This window comes from Porites lutea, chromosome 3, assembly GCF_958299795.1.
Source record: "Porites lutea chromosome 3, jaPorLute2.1, whole genome shotgun sequence".
Lineage (NCBI taxonomy): Eukaryota > Metazoa > Cnidaria > Anthozoa > Scleractinia > Poritidae > Porites > Porites lutea.
Window position 1 is genome coordinate 15255383 of NC_133203.1, and position 16346 is coordinate 15271728.

Consider the following 16346-nt stretch of genomic DNA (forward strand, 5'->3'; position numbering starts at 1 on the left):
TGATCAACATTAACAGGAATTGATGCATTTCTCTACTGTTCTCTGCAAAACAACAGCCCCAAACGGAGCGTAAAGACATGACTATTCATTCATATTCTCTCTCTAATATCTTCAAACATTTCTCCTAAAATTCAGACGCTGAACAATTCATCAACACAAGACAAAAGTCAACAAATTAAAACAGCGACTCGATAACCAAAACTTTTGTTTCCAAGCGAAGTTTTCACCTTAACCGTTGTGGTAACTTATAATCCATTTTAAATACGTTGGGCAATAAAAAACAGACTTCATGCAGAATAGCCTGCCGTATCTTGTTCATTTTGATATACCACAGGGATTTAGAATGCAAACATTTGAGGGTCAAATTCTGAAGCGTGACAATTCATTATATGAGTAGCTTTTTTTCCTTTCGTAATATAATTATATTTTTTGTCTTGTAAGTATTTTTTGGTTTTTCTTGTTTGTTTGTTTTTTAATTATTTATTTGTTTTTTGTTTTTTTTTTTTACATCCAATAAGTTTTCAATGTGATGCAACAAAAAGGCGTTGTAGGAAAGGTGATTCGTCGAGTGAGCCGTGTTTAAAAGTGATAATGCAATGAAAAATACGAAAGATGAAAAATAAAACACGAATAAGCAGAAACTGTTCGGGGAAACAGCGCACGCGCGAAATATGGACGCAAAACGCTAATACCAAGAAGGGTGTTTTTTTTTTTACGCGAATAGAGTACCACCACTCTAATAAATCCGAACCCCGAAACTTATTTAACTAAAATCTAATAACTTTTCCGATTTTAAATCTACCACCTGCCTCCCCTATCAACACCTCTTCTTCCCCGGTCTCCCCTACCCCGGCCACCCATGCCCGAGTCACCCCTACCCCGCGTTGCACCCCTACCTCGGTCACCCCTACCCCAGTTTCCTCTACCCCGGTCACTCCCACCCCTGCCGCCACTACCCCGGTTGCCTCTACCCCGTTCTCCCCTGCCCCGATTGTAAGAATCTTTCCTTGGGTCGAAAGACCGCCTATCGAGCGAGTTATCAAACGTTCTAGGATCTGTGCTGTCAGTTATTTGGGAACTTCCTCTTCTGTGCGTAACGGTACACCAAGCACCGCTGTCGTTACTATTTACACTTCCAATGCTGCTTTCTCCCCTTTCGCTACGCGTAGAACTATCAGAACTATTTGTCTCTCTACTAGCAGCTCCACTATCCCGAGTGTGAGTTTTACCGTTCCGTTCTAAGCGTTTGCTAGAAGAGTCTCTGCCCTTTCTTGAAGTATTCCGCAAACCTCCTTCACTAGCAATCGTACGCTCATTCACCCTTTTGGTGTCTTGAAAGTGCGCGCTCTTTGCCGCATACTTTGAATCGCTGACACTTCGTTGATAACCCTGATCCCAACCGCGTCCCCCTCGGGAATTTCTTCCTCTGCCTCCCCTCCCTCGTGCTTGCCGATGCTCCTGGTTCATTCTTGACTCTTGCCCAGTTCCTTGTGAAAATGCAGGTGGGGAAGAAGTCGAGCGAGGTTTAGGATTACTGTCCGAGATCCAACTTGCATCCCAGTTAGGAGAATGGCCTGTAAATTATAACAAAAAATTGAAATCGTTGTCATCTGACGAATCGGACGGGTAGTATTGTATACGCATAGATCTTCAAAACCAATGAGAAAAAAAAAATCCGCACCTTGGGATAATCAAACCTGAGTTAAGAAGTCAGCCTGTGTTAACCGTTCAAATGGCGCCAAAGGTAATATACGCAATATTTACCAAGCATGAGGGTATAATACGCGTTACTCACCAAGCGTGAGGGTAATAAACGCGATATTCACCAAGCGTGAGGGTCAACAAAAACGAAAAAAAAAAGAGGTCAACATCCAGTCAGCTGGACCGAACAAGATTGTTCAATGGAGAATTTGTTTTACGGTCAAAGGAACTGCGTACGACCATAGAATTATTTGATCGTAACGTTGACGTGCTTACTAGTTTAAAATACAAACCTCTCCCAGACTGAAAGCCAGTTGACGCACACCAAGGATTGTTGTTTGGCCGGCTTTGCAAACTAGAGGCACTAGAAGAAGAAACCACTCTTTGCCGACTTTCTAAAGGCCTCTTCGTAGGACTCGGAGAACAATTTAAGGCTACTTTCTGGGCCCATGTCACTGGGAATGGATCCAGACTTTCCTGCTTCGGACGAACCGCGTTCAATAGGGGCTGTGGGAGACTGGAGAGGGACGAGCGTCTTGAACTTGAGGTCTGGTAATACAACAATAACGAATACAACCAGGTTAGGTCAATTGTACACAATAGTCGTTAGAGTAATCCAATAAAAGGTTTAATAGACACCTTTCATAGACACGGGACAATTTGCAACGACAATCTTTTCGCAACTCAGTATTGCAATATTGAAACAACGTTGTCACTATCCATAAAAATGTTGAAACGCTGTGTTACGCTGAATATCGCCATATTGCGATTCGTCCCATGTAACATCACATTTAGAAACCTCGACGGCGACAGAATTGAGAATGTCTAAAGAGAAATTGGTAAAATAAGCCAGCAAGCTGGGAAGTTCTGAGTTCCCCAACCCCACCCCCCTCTCCCCAGAAAGACTGCTCGCAGGCGTTCACCTATCTATTACGACGAAAATTTACTTATGCGACTCAACACATGACAATGAATGGTTCTCTCTCTTTCTGAATCTGATTACGGTATCTAAGAATTCAGGCGAATGAGAATAATTGCGATTCTGTTCAAAATGACGCTTCATAATATTGTCGCATGTCACCGCCTTCACTGTCGCCGTCCCTAGCAAGTAGTGAACTCACGCGACAGGACGACTGGAGAGGAAAGAGAACGGCAAACACTGTGTGACAAGCGTGAAAATAATTATGTTTGAGAAAAACTTTGCACATCTTTTTATTAAAGACCAAAAACATGAAATGTTCTGTGAAGATCACGACAAAACACGCAAGTGATAGTCCCGTCACGTTTGTCACACAAGTGCTTTGCCGTCTTCTCTTTTCTGTCGTCCTGTTGCGTTAACTCACTGGTGATTTCCTAATGACGACACTGGAAAGTGACCAGCCCTTTGGCTTACCTTAACAACAGGTGACCCAGGAGGGGTGGGTGAGTTAGAGGGAATTGTCTCAAGACGGTTGTTTATCCTAGCATTGGTCCCTCTAGACTGCTTCAGTGTTAACTGCACAGTTTTAGTAACAGTTGATCCACCTTCCTGAAGTACAACTGTGTAAAGATGTTTTGTCGTTCTTGGCTTCTTAACGGTATTCTGCCAAAGAAACGGTACATTCACTTCGTTAAATTTTAAAAGAGAAGGACACACAATTTTAAGCAGTTTTAGGACTCACAGACTCAAACTTGAAGAAAAGTTAAGAGAACTCAAAGACCTTTTTGACACTGAAGTGATCAACAATGCAATATTCTTCAGTTAATATACACTCTTTATCAATAGGTACTAACACCAAATCAAACTAAACGCCTCCACCCTGGTAAATCACATCCCAAGCAGTAAATAATACCATGCATTCTCCCAGTCCCTTTTTAAGCAGATTATTTTTGTTACGTTACAATGTACCTCGTAAGTAACGGTGCATTCGACGATAGGAGCTGCATCTGCAGTACAAGGCTGCCAGCGGTCCATGACATAAGGTGGCTTTAAAAACCAGAGCAATAGGTTAGTCAAGTATAATACCACCAAGTATTTTATTGAATCCGACGAATTTGCGAATTCGTATTCACAATTTAAACCAAAACGTCTGGAAGGCAATTAAGTATGTATGTAGGAATTAAGTCGTTTTAGCCTTCCCGGATTCCGGTCGACGGGGCCTAATACACTTCTATGCGTCTTGGCCTTGCGTCCACACTTGCACAAACAAAATCACCAACAACCTCAACATCACCTAATCCAGTTTAAAGTAAAGAAATGGGCTAGCTGGTATGTAGCAGTAACTGATCCAAGAGAAAGTGGAATCTTTTGCAAACACTTTCAACGCGACACGAAACTGAAGTTTTCGAAAACAATTTTAAGGGAACCTTAGCAACGACGGCAGCGAAAAGGTTACCAATAAACTAAATGTGCGGCTTTCTTGAATAATGAAATCGTAAAATGAAAGGAAGTCATACCTTATTCAGAGTTTGAAGCTCACTGGAAGACTTGTTCAGAAATGCAACGCTCTGGAATTAAGCAAAAAAAAAAAGGGTCACGGGTCAAACTATTAATTAGACAAAACAATAGTTGCAGCTACACTGAACGTTCTTTCTCGCGATATAAGGCCTTTCAGTTTCGGAAGGCACAGAACTAACACTGTGATCACTTTGGTAACCATGAAAACGTGAGATGTTCAAAAACAGAGACTGGGGAGAGGGGGAACTCAGCAAAGTTTTTTTTACGAGGAGGCTCCTTCCCAAAGTCCGACCCTGGAGGCGGGAACTTAAGGTTTTATATGGGGAGGCTCTGCCCCGATGTCGTACCCCATACCCTTACCATTTTTTACAAACAAGGTACCCACTTCGTTACCTTTGACAAATGGTAGCTCTTTTACAAACCTAATTTACAACTCTGCATCTCTTTAAGCTGCTGTAAATGTACCGTCTTTTTAATATGAATAAATCACTAAACCAGGTTAGTTTGTCTTTTCAAAGCCATAAAATGTGTCGGTTGGCGTATTTAGGCCTTTCGCAGACCGAAATAAAGATTTGCCTACCCTTCTTTAACTTCAGCTAGTGAAATCACTACTCATTTCTGTACCTGAGGACTGAAAAAGCTACCCCTTTCGGGCCCAACCTCCCCGCATAGGCCCTCCCCCCTCGCGGGTGGGGAAAGGGACCGTGACAGCTACTGAAATCTTTATCTTGGGTTTCTGAGTACCACGATATAAAACAACCAATCAGAAGAGCGGCTCTGACGTTTTTCGCGTAATACATGCATTGCTCGAACCGAGTAACGCGAGAAAAACAGGCTTGAGTGTGGCCGCTTTAATCCCGGTAAATGACACATCATGTACCGCGAGAGAAATACCGCGTTAGTTGGATTACTTTTCTCACGGTGTGTGTAAGAACGTACCTTTACTAGAAGCAAGACTTTTTCTTCACCATCAATCTCGATGAACATCTTCCATTTGTGTTCCTGGTGAAGCAAAATAATAAAGGCAAGATGATTTTTTGGCTTGGCTTTTTTACAAAAACGTTTCAAGGGACCTCTCTGAGAAAAAAAAATGGACTTAAAGAGTGAACTTGTGCTGCTTCAAAATTCGTTGTTCTTAATCCATCCAATTCACTTTCTCTAATGTTGCCAATTTTTTCTGGAGTAGAAATCTAAAGGTTTGTATATTGGTTCAGAGAAAGAAAAAGGAAATGATTGTCTTGTCTTAACTGACAAAAGGTGATGTTGGCAAGCTTCATGTTGTAGTCGTGCAACAACCGTACGGCAAAGAAATGTACAAAAGAGCATGTTGCACGTGCAAATTTGTTGTTTTGCCAATCTAAACCTATTGCTTTTTTACAATTCTCGTTGCCGCCGCTGTCGTCAAGCTCTCTAAAGTCCTTAATCTGTTACCCAAGTGCTGGCGGCCAAAAAAACTAGTCACTACTTACCTGAGAAGATTGTCCCATTCTGCAGTGATTTCCAATCAAAAGAATGAGATTGGACTGTTGCTGTTGATTGCCCGGACTGCAGTCTGTTAATGACAGACCGTTCTGTAAAATAGAAGATTAAGTTTGTCACCAACTGCGGAGTGCAAGTGTATAGGTGGGATGGATTGGGGAACTGTGCTTAGATTAAAATTGAATTAAAGAAAACTCATTTTGAAATAGAGTACTAAAGTGTGACGTCATAAAAAAGAAATTTCTGAAATTATGGGATTTGTCAGGACATTCTGAAAGAACAATGTCCAAGAGGCCTACTTGCCAAAAATGAGCATTTGGGGACAAATTGTCTCTGAGATCGTAGCCCAGTTATGCTTGCAAAACTCCATACAAACCCTTCTAAATTTTTTTTGGGTCGACCCAAAAAAAATTTAGAAGGGTTTGTATGGAGTTTTCTGAGTATAACTGGGCTACGATCTCAGAGACAATTTGCCGCAAAATGCTCATTTTTGGCAAGTAGGCCTCTTGGACATTGTCCTTTCAGAATGTCCTGACAAATCCCATAATTTCAGAAATTTCATTTTTATGACGTCATCACTTTAGTACTCTATAGTTAAAGACTGTTATAATGGGGTTTTAAGCTTTAGCATTTACAAACCACCTTATCGATCTATAAACCACATCGTATTACAGTTTTATAAATTAACAATACCATCTAGATTACTCCCAAGTGTGTATTTACTTCACTTTAATAATTAAGCTGGTTAATGCAATTTCTTGTCGAAAGAGAGGAGAAGGGTTTAGCCCTTGGGTAGAAAGGACAGTTCCAATTCCGTACGCGACACTGGGGGCAAAAAGCACAGTTTCCTCAATTAGCACTTCACTTCTGACATTGACACTTCAGCATTTTCCTGCACTGATTAAAGGGTTGTGGGTAAAACTATTAAGAACAAACTTCACGTTTTTGTATAAACAGTGTTAGTTAGGCTGTTACTTCATTCCTTGTTTTGGAGACGCCACGCACAACAATAAAGTACATCATACCATAGCCCCAAGTGGAGGAAAATGCATCATAGACTCGCTTTCACTCTTCAAATGTACAATCTGCTCCTATAAAGGAACGGCACAAAAAAAGTACAAAGTTTTTGACTAAAGAAAGCATTTACATTTTTAGTTTATAATTCCAAACACTGGATCAAGTCTTCGTGATATTTCTCGAATTTAAGCGGAAAATTGAACTGAATGTTCTCGATTGCTTTCTTTTGGTAGGTCCTTCTCAGTTGAATTCAAGTGATATCTGGTGGTGATTCATAAATTTGATTCCTTCATGCAGAATTCTTGTGAATGAACTTAGGCACGCTCACAAAATCCACTCACTCTCACTTCACCAGACAACGTGATCAGTTGCGGCTGCCTTTGGCTAAAACGACCAAGTACCAGGGCAGTTTTAGGATCAATGGTGCACGTGCCTATATAAGATCTTCAACGGACTTAAATACGTTCAAGTCATTGACGAAACGGCATTTCAAGCGCCAGGCCATCTCTTGGATCTTTTCAATGTCGCATGTCTTACGTACTTTTAGTGTGCTACTCTTTGTATAATGTTTCTCTTAATTTTTATATTTTTTTAACACGACTCTGTTTAAAGTAGGTTCATGCTAAACCAGTTGTTCCGGTGTAAATAAATAAATATATATATATAAATAAAAAAAGCGCCACAGCTGTCAATACACTGAAGACAGTTCAAATACACGGCATCATATATTTTGCATCCTTAAAGAAACGAACAATATGGTTCCATCATTTTTATAAACCACTGATAAACCTGTAATACGTTTTCTTTACTTCTCAAGCTGTCAGCGAGGTAGCCACAGGTCACTGAATGTAACGTTATGACAAAATAATGCACGTTTAATTTACCATTAATTCAATCCTGTAGCCATATGATTCTACTCCTAGGGCTTTAAGATTGTCTTCTGTGAGTAGGAGAAGCCTGTATAGATAAGATACCATTTGTTGTATTAATCATGCAACAACATTATACTTGCAAGCTGCAAATACAAACTAATGTAGCTGTAACAAAGTTATATTGCGAGGCTTATAGTTAATGCTCTTACCTTCTACCAGTGATGTGATTGTCTAGAAACAAAGGCACATACATGACCAGGTCTTTATCTCCACCTATCGAAAAAAAAAAATAGAAATACAAACAGACCATCAAAACGGGCATTTTTGGTTTTGTTACTAAAGTAAGTGGTTTTGATTTACTTTGAGGAAGAAGAAACCGTCAAGGCTATATCGTTGAAAATACTGAGACATGTCCAGGATCGATCATGTTAACAAAAATTTGCCAGCAAATTTGTTTTCGTAATTTTAGCAAAAAAAAAAAGATTCACAAGAAAATTTTGTGCGACACTCACTTGCAAATATCGCAAGAGTAGCAAGAATAACAAATTTAACAAAATTCTAGACTTAGAATGAGAAAGGCCAAGAGGGGCCTCAAGGAGTCCGCAAATTTCGCAAAAATCGAAAAAGTAACATTCCTGGTACTCTTGTAATAGGTGAGTGTCACACAAAATTTTCTTGTGAATCAATTTTTTTTGCTAAAATTGCGAAAAACAATTTGCTAGCAAGATCGATCCTGGACAAGAAATATTCTTGTTACTTGTCTCTTATGCGTTAAACGGGTGAAACGTGTAAATTCTTACATGAGTGGACATAAACACGTAGTAACACAGTGTGTGTACATTTTTACATTTCTCGGATTGTAATACCTTCGAACAGTCCACTTACGGTACACATTTAAGCGTTTAGAAAGTAGAGATTCCCCGAAAGTAGAAACCGTCTCTAAAAGTCGCGATCGAGTTTAAAGTAGCATAGGTCATTTCCTTTGGAACTTTAAGATACGTACTAGAGACAACAAAATACAGCCTATTGGTGATGACTTACTATTCTGAGCAACTTGCTGAAGCCACAGTGCCTGAAAAAAAAAATGACATAAAATAAAATGTCAAAAATGAGAATCAACTACATGTATTTGTTATTAAAGAGAGCAGAATCTGATCTTAATCATAATAATACAACTTTTACCACATCATCTGGTGTCCAAGCATTGACGTCATGTTTGTCCAGGACCTGAAAGAAATTTTACTGGATTAAGCAGATTCTTGAAATAAAAGAACGTTCCTGTAATCTTACACATGTAATACGTCATTGCAGAGTTTATTACGACTGTAAATTAATTGGCTAATATTGACCCAGTAGTTGTGTTGTATGTAATATCCGTTCTCAAGTTAAAACAGTATTCAAACTAATTTGTTTCAGAATTTCCTTCGATTCTTAGCACTAATTATTCATTAGAGACAAAGAAAAATCTGGTTTAACCTGAGAACGAATTACCATGGATAATAGAAAGACAGTCTTTCTATTATCCATGGAATTACCTACAATAATATCATAGGTGACGAATTACTCCTTAATTTTGGCGCGAAATTCCAGCGTTAATTTGTAATTACACATGTGAAATTACAAAATTGCCATGGCAACCTTCTTACTTCTCAGTGTCAAGATGGCGACGAAGTTTTAAAATGCCGTGAATGAAGATGGAAAAGACGCTTTAGAAAACCTGAACACACAAGAGAACATCAAGAAGGATTCTAACAGGTATTTTGTCGAAATAGTCTTAAAAATTCTGAACTTTACAAGCCAAATTTAAGGTCTAAACATTTGAGGGAGTGGAATTCTCGATCGATACGATCCAGGAAAAACATGTCAAAAATCCAAGATTGCTAACGTAATTCGTCACCCATGATATTAATAGGTAATCAAATGGTATAATCGTGAAATTAGGGAATAATTTCACTTGCGTTTTGTCCAAATCTTAATAATTTCCCGAGCCTTAATTTCCCTCGCCTAAAGGCTCGGGAAATTATTAGGATTTGGACAAAAAGCGCGTGAAATTATTCCCTAATTTCACTCGTCACCATTTGATTACACATACCAATTCCACTTCTCCTATCTATATATATATAATTAAGCAATAGAAAACGTTTTCCGTGTTTGCATAGCCTGATATAAACACGAGAGGGGTTGGGAGAATTCGAGACAGTTATGCCAACCCTTGGGTTACGTTTTTTTGTTGTAATTTTATTAGTGTCACATACCTTGGAAACTGACTGCAATTCATTTATTTCCTTTTCTTTTTCAAGAATACGTAGCTCTCTCTGTACAAAATATGATAATCAGTGTTAACAACTGTGTTTATTTAACCCGTGAAATAAATAGTAGGCTATTACGCAGTATAACACTCTGATGTAACCATTAGGGGCCTAATATTATTAATTCAAAATATTTCTCCCTTTCTGATTGGCTCAAATCCCAGTTAGCGTTGGCCAAATTTGGACGACTTTTGCGATATCCTGAAATGACCTCAGAATTGCATAATCGCCAGAAAAAGGGACGGGCACTGAGAAGACCTGGGAAGAAGTTGCTTTTTTTTGATAACGCAGTAGAAAGTGGCGGTGAACATTTAACGTTTTGCGAAGAAGAAATAACCGAACTACTGCCTAAAAACATGGCAAGAATACAACCTAACGAATGACATCTGCTATTTGGAGAATACCCACTAGACTAAACATCCCTTTATATCCTGAACGTTCTGAGTAAAAGGAAAATGAAGACGAAAACTTAACATCGATCGAGGTAAGCAAGTTTTAGCTTGTTTTCTAAACTAGGAATTATTTTGGCTGAATGACAAAACAATTAAAAATATTATGCAGATCTCAGAGGGTGTTATCCGCCTTGGCCGAAACATCCTCCTCGATCTCCATAATTCTTCAGATCATACTAAACCATACCCAGTAATTGCTAATTATGTTAATAACAAGCAAAAAAGCAAGATACATGGAGCACTTCTTACATGCAGGAACTGTAAGCAAAATTGTAGAAACTACCGACTCCTCCCCCAACCCAACAAAAACACTAATATTGTATGTAACTTACATCACGCAATTCTCGCTCTTTAACCGTCAGATCCTTTTCTAACTTTTTCAGTTTGTTTAATGTAGTTTCAATTTCATTGCTAAAAGGTAAAAGATAAATACACAAACTATTTTATCTTCTGCTATAATTCATATGATACATTGTCTATGATATCTAGTCCAATACTGTACTAAAAAATCAAGCAGTCAAAAAAAAACCAACAAAAAATCAACGTATTAAATGCTAGCATGTCATGTGGAAAAGGTGAGACTTAAGTGTTCAAAGTGCCAGAGTTGCAATCCTAAGGTCTGGAGTTGTTTCTTTCACTTTGATCACTAGCTGGATTCGTTTCTTGGCAGTGGCCAAATTAATTTTATGGGTACATGTAAGCGACCTTTTGCCTTTCAACAACCGGAATTTTCAGCCTTATTACAACTTCAATTATTTTGAACAATTTTTTTCCAGATTATTTGCTTGGCACCACAAGCTCTTCGGGCTACATGTACATGAATAAACGCTGAAGAGGGCAAAACGGGGTGATTTTCGGTTATCAATAGACCTTTTTACCGATACGGCGGCCATATTGAATTAATTCGATTCAAGGAGTATTATAGGATGAGCACATTTCGTTTGTATTTTCGAGCGCTTTTCGGGACATTTTTTCTTGAATTTTTCTTAGAATAAGATTGTAATGGGGAAAAAGATCCCTGTGCCGTGTTTGGATGTAATAATGATCGCCTTTTTCCCGAGAAATATACAGTGAAAGACCATATTTCTAGAAAAAGGCGATCATTATTACATCCAAACACGGCATAAGGATCTTCTCTCTCATTACAATCTTATTCTAAGAAAACTTTAAGAAAAAATGTTCCGAAAAGCGCTCAAAAACACAAATGAAATGTGCTCATGCCCCCTGGGCATCCTATAATACTCTTTACATCGAATTAATTCAATATGGCCGCCGTATCGGTAAAAAGGTCTATTTGTACTCATATTTTTAATGCTAATAATTTTTGTACCTCCATTCTTTTTTCTGCTCTATGAAAGAATCAGTCTCCTGCTGTAAGGATGCTGAAAAAAAAAGTGCAATATCATCATGTTTTGCATCTACTGCTGATGCATGGCTTAATAATAATACCAATGAATCCATAATAATAATAATAATAGTAGTAATAATAATAAAAATAATAATAATAATAATAATAATAATAATAATAATAATAATAGCCTTTTAATAATAATTTGTACTTTCAGTTTTTATAGTGTTATAACTATTCTCTTGTTACATGTACAGCTGCATTAAACTTAGGTCCTCAAAACTCTAGTGCCTCTGAATGCAGTCGGCCAAACAGACAAATAAAAAAATATATTATTACTAAATAATAATATTTTAATACTTACCATCACCATCCATTGATTTCAGTTCTGTCAGTATTTCACTAAAATTAGGCCGTTTCTGTCAATGGAAAAAAGAGAATTTTTTTTTAGCTGCGAGCATGCAAACATTAAGTTTACAAAACCAAAGGTACCATAACTGATAAGAAACAAAAATATTGATTATAGAGTGTTTTCTCATGATGTCACGGTGGCCATATTGGTGTCCCAAAACAATGAAACAGTGGCCATGTTGGTGTCCCAAACCAGTCCTCTGGGAGTTGAACTCTTTTCTTATGTAAACACTTTCTTTGTTCCAATAAATTTCCATAGATACTGGCCACGTGAGTGCAAACACTCTATAAACAGCTGATTAAGTTAATAGTACCTTTGGGTCAGCTATCCAACATTTCTTCATGAGATTTGCAAACTTTCCAGGACAGCTGCTTGGTATGGTCAATCGCTGGAAGATTTTAAAACAACCATCACACATTCGTTTTTTGTAATTTATACCCTACATATATAGACCCCCAGCCAAAATGCTAAATGAAAATGTGGTGGTCACTTGCAACAAAGAAGCTCGAAGGGCAATGCTTTTAATGGGAAAAATGATTTTTGGTTTTCTGTTCTCACAAAAGAGCTGAAGGGTCATGCATCAATGTTTGACTGTATTTTAACTGTTGTCTCATCAGAACAACTAAACTTGACCAGGGATCCATATTTATTTTTGAACTATTTTGAAAAAAATAGCTCATGTGTTAGTGGTCTAAGGGTATGTATGTATCTTGTGGCTTTGTGTGTTTGTTTGTGTGATGCAGGGGCCAATAAGGTTGGAGGTACTATGAGTTGATGCTAGGAACCAATGAGATTTTGCATCTAAATATGACATTGCTAAAGGTCAAACAAGGGCACTTTGAGACCCCCATCTTGGTTCTTCACAATTGTTTTGTCTTCTATTAAGGCTAGAGGTGTTTAGAAGCATAACATTTTTCATGCATGTCTCATTCCCCAATAATTACGTTAGTAAAAAAAGGAGTGACTTTAGTGATTTTAGAATAAATAATAATAATTCCTGGTGCCCTTCACAACAATTAGGAGGGGACTATGATTCTTCATGCATGTCCCATTCCCCAATAATTATGTTTTTTTTAGTAAAAAAAAGGAGTGACTTAAGAATAAATTGAGAGGTTTAATAATTTGTGCAGACACAGGATAGTAACGTATCATGTTCAGACAGCATATAATGCTATCCACACAGTACCTCTCCATCCACTACCACCAGCCATGCTATTTGAACTCCCATGAGTCCTTTAAATGGTACCTCTTGAGTTAACATCTCCCACAAGAGCTGCAAAAATAACATACATACATATAAATGATTCATGTTAGCATGTAGTAACCAGAAAGATACATGTACGTAAAGTCCCCCAGTGGCTCTTGTGTCATTAACAAAATTAATCTTGAAATCAAAACAGCAATTCATTAAAACAGTAGTGTTCTAGAGATTGGGGAGGTTAATTTACCTCTCAGTAAGCTTTTTGCAGAGTGGTCATTAACTTTTTGTTAAAACCATTTTGTAACATAATAATTTATAAATAAATAAATAATGATTTCTGGAGGTAGCACATCCGCAAAGTGGTTCTTTGTCCATCTGAATCCTGGTTGAAGTAAGTAATTAAGTAACCTCTTAAGTACTCCTTTTGACTTTCACCAAAAATTTATGCTTATCTCAATTTCAAACAACTTTTTTTCCCCCCACAACTCACCACAGCATAAGAGAATGTGTCACAAGCTTCAGACACAGGCATGCTTTGGATGACCTGATTCCAAACAAAAATAATGAACATTTTAGGTCAGTGTGACATAATTATTATGCATTTGTAGATACATACATCGCTGCATTAAACCCCTGGGGGGGGGGGGGGAACTGCCATTTGAAAATGATGGTATACTTTTTGCCTCCCTTAGGGGTAGAAATTGCAGCTTTTGGTCTTAGTTAAGATTTTTGGGACTGCAGGCAACTATCCCTGTCCTACAAAAATATCAATTAGGGTTGTGCACAAAGAAATATCTTTTAAAAAAGTCTTATTACTGCGCTGGAGTGTAAGTTTCCTTTAAGGGTCGAACAAAGCCCAAGCCATGATTTAGAGGTTTAATTTTAATTTTCTGATGAACATCGCCATCTCTTTCATATGGGGGTACCCCACCTCTGCTGGGATTGAAAATCATTCAACAAATACTTTCTGTAAGATGCTCAGTGTTAAAAGTAAAGAGAATTGAAATGCTAATCACCTCAGGTGCCATCCACGGATATGTCCCAACAAGTGACATTTTTGTGGTGTTGGCAAGGAATTTTGAGGTACCAAAATCACAAATCTACAACATACAGTAAATAAAAAACAAAGTCAGTAAAAATATATTTGGAAATTTAAGCAACAACCTTCTAGAAAGATTCAAAGGCATCTTTTCCCAAAATTAACAATAGGTATCATTGCAGGAATTCACATCATTACATATGGTTTAAGAAGCTCTGCCACTACTAAAAATTAATAATACAGTGTGCAGTATCACTCAAAAGTAAGTTGACAGTCACTCACTGACTTGCGTCTGGATCTTCGAGACTCGAAGCTCAGTTCTTGAAAGAGTCTAGTTGATTCTTGCCATATTTATGTGCAAATGGCTATTGTTATTTTTCTTGAGGAAAAAATTGTTTTCTTGAAACCCTTTTGAGTGATGAAGATTCAAAAATGCAAGACTTAGTTTACTGAAACTCGAAACTTGATTCTCGTGTCTCGAGACTTGATTCTCGTGTCATGAAACTCTAATCATGCGAGCTTTGAGATGAGTGAATCGAGTTTCAAGTCTCAAGTCGAGACTGTCAATTTTTTTTTTTGAGTGGTACTGTACATCTATCATCAAGACAAGCATGCTTTCAAAACCTGCATTCATTTCATGATTACAGCTGGTTGAAATCCATACTTTAAAGTACATATCGTATCTCTAAATATATATATTTCTTTTTGTGTACTAATACAATTATTAATAAATTACTTTTAACTGACAGAAGCAACACCACTAAATCTAAGTTGAAAAAAATAATAGATCCTTGCTACAGAACTTTCACTAGACAGTCTACACTGTATATGGAACATACAAAGCCTAACATTACAGTAATGTAATATTTTAAAAAAAATCAAAAATAATTTCAGAATTATTTGCCACTTACCTTGACACATAAGTTAGAGCAAATCACGACTGAAAACAAACAGATAAAAAAAGTTACTTGTGTTATCTCTTAAAAATTTTAGAAGAAGCACATCATGGAATATTTTTTAAAAAAGTGAATAATTATTTGCAAACAGGTAACCTTGATAACAAAGCAAAGCTTACCATTTTTAGACTTCAAGTCCCTATGAATCACTTTAACTGGAGCCTCATTATGTAGATAATTGATTCCTTGAACAAAACATGAAAAAGTAGCAGAGTTACATCACTCCGTAGTTAAGTTGGCTTAGAATTAAAGCAGTGGTCTTGTGAGTGGACGGTTGTGGATTGAATTCCAGCAGGCTTACAAAACGGGTTTTTGAATTAACTTCTTTAAGGCTCTCACACAGACATTTCTAGGGCTTTGTCATGTGTTCCTTTCCCACGAGGGAGGAAACATGTGATAAAGTCCTAAGAATGTCCTGTTTACAGTGCATGGGAAGCTATTAAAAACTGTCTTGAATGACTAACCATTATTAATTAGCCAATTTACAGTGTCAAATGAAAATCACTGAGGCAAATCTGCACTTTAATCACACCAACAGTTAACTACACTTGACACTAACTGTGGGTAAATTCTGCTTCTGTCATTTTGTTGACATGCAGTAGCATTACATAGTAGCACCCTTTGGCTAATGAACTTACATGCATTATGTTAACGAAAATATCTACAGTGACTTTTCTTTACTTTTTAAAACCCTTGTACAGAATTTTTAAGTAATTTCTAATTTTTAAATTTTTATCATGTAGTCATATAATTTACGCAGGGTCCCTTTTGATACAAGCCAGTGGCTGACAGTTCCCTGCCTAAATGAAGTTGACTTGACTTGACTGACACTGTAAACATACATTACATGCAATCTGTACTTACCAACAGCAATGTCAGTTGACCACCTTAGGATCTGACCAAAGTTTAGCTGGTTGTTTGTCAGATAATCAAAAAGGCATCCTTTGGCAGCATATTCTGAGACAATTAGAAGTTTGACAGTTAGGCCCAGTTCAGATGCCGAACTTTTCATGAGCCGAACCTAATACATGTACATTGAATTAAGTACATGGAAAGTTTGGCATCTGAATCAATTAGCAATGCCTGTTTCAATTTGGAACGGCTCAGCTGTTCTTTTCACCAA

At 37.6% G+C, this 16346-nt stretch overlaps 1 protein-coding gene across 1 annotated transcript in view; it reads right to left on the bottom strand.

Annotated features, from left to right (window-relative positions):
- Positions 1-798: 798 nt before the first annotated feature.
- LOC140931625 (mitogen-activated protein kinase kinase kinase 20-like) overlaps positions 799-16346 on the bottom strand; it is a 25857-nt gene continuing 10309 nt past the window's right edge. Inside the window, exons 3-25 of the mRNA XM_073381421.1 lie at positions 16088-16180; positions 15343-15408; positions 15179-15207; positions 14245-14328; positions 13719-13772; positions 13214-13300; positions 12341-12415; positions 11980-12034; positions 11598-11649; positions 10600-10678; positions 9762-9821; positions 8689-8733; positions 8548-8578; positions 7716-7779; positions 7519-7591; positions 6643-6708; positions 5608-5709; positions 5078-5140; positions 4138-4188; positions 3590-3667; positions 3095-3283; positions 1995-2250; positions 799-1574 (exon numbers count right to left, since the gene is read on the bottom strand). Coding sequence (XP_073237522.1) covers positions 799-1574; positions 1995-2250; positions 3095-3283; positions 3590-3667; positions 4138-4188; positions 5078-5140; positions 5608-5709; positions 6643-6708; positions 7519-7591; positions 7716-7779; positions 8548-8578; positions 8689-8733; positions 9762-9821; positions 10600-10678; positions 11598-11649; positions 11980-12034; positions 12341-12415; positions 13214-13300; positions 13719-13772; positions 14245-14328; positions 15179-15207; positions 15343-15408; positions 16088-16180 — 2528 coding nt within the window. The remainder of the gene's footprint in view (positions 1575-1994; positions 2251-3094; positions 3284-3589; positions 3668-4137; positions 4189-5077; positions 5141-5607; positions 5710-6642; positions 6709-7518; positions 7592-7715; positions 7780-8547; positions 8579-8688; positions 8734-9761; positions 9822-10599; positions 10679-11597; positions 11650-11979; positions 12035-12340; positions 12416-13213; positions 13301-13718; positions 13773-14244; positions 14329-15178; positions 15208-15342; positions 15409-16087; positions 16181-16346) is intronic.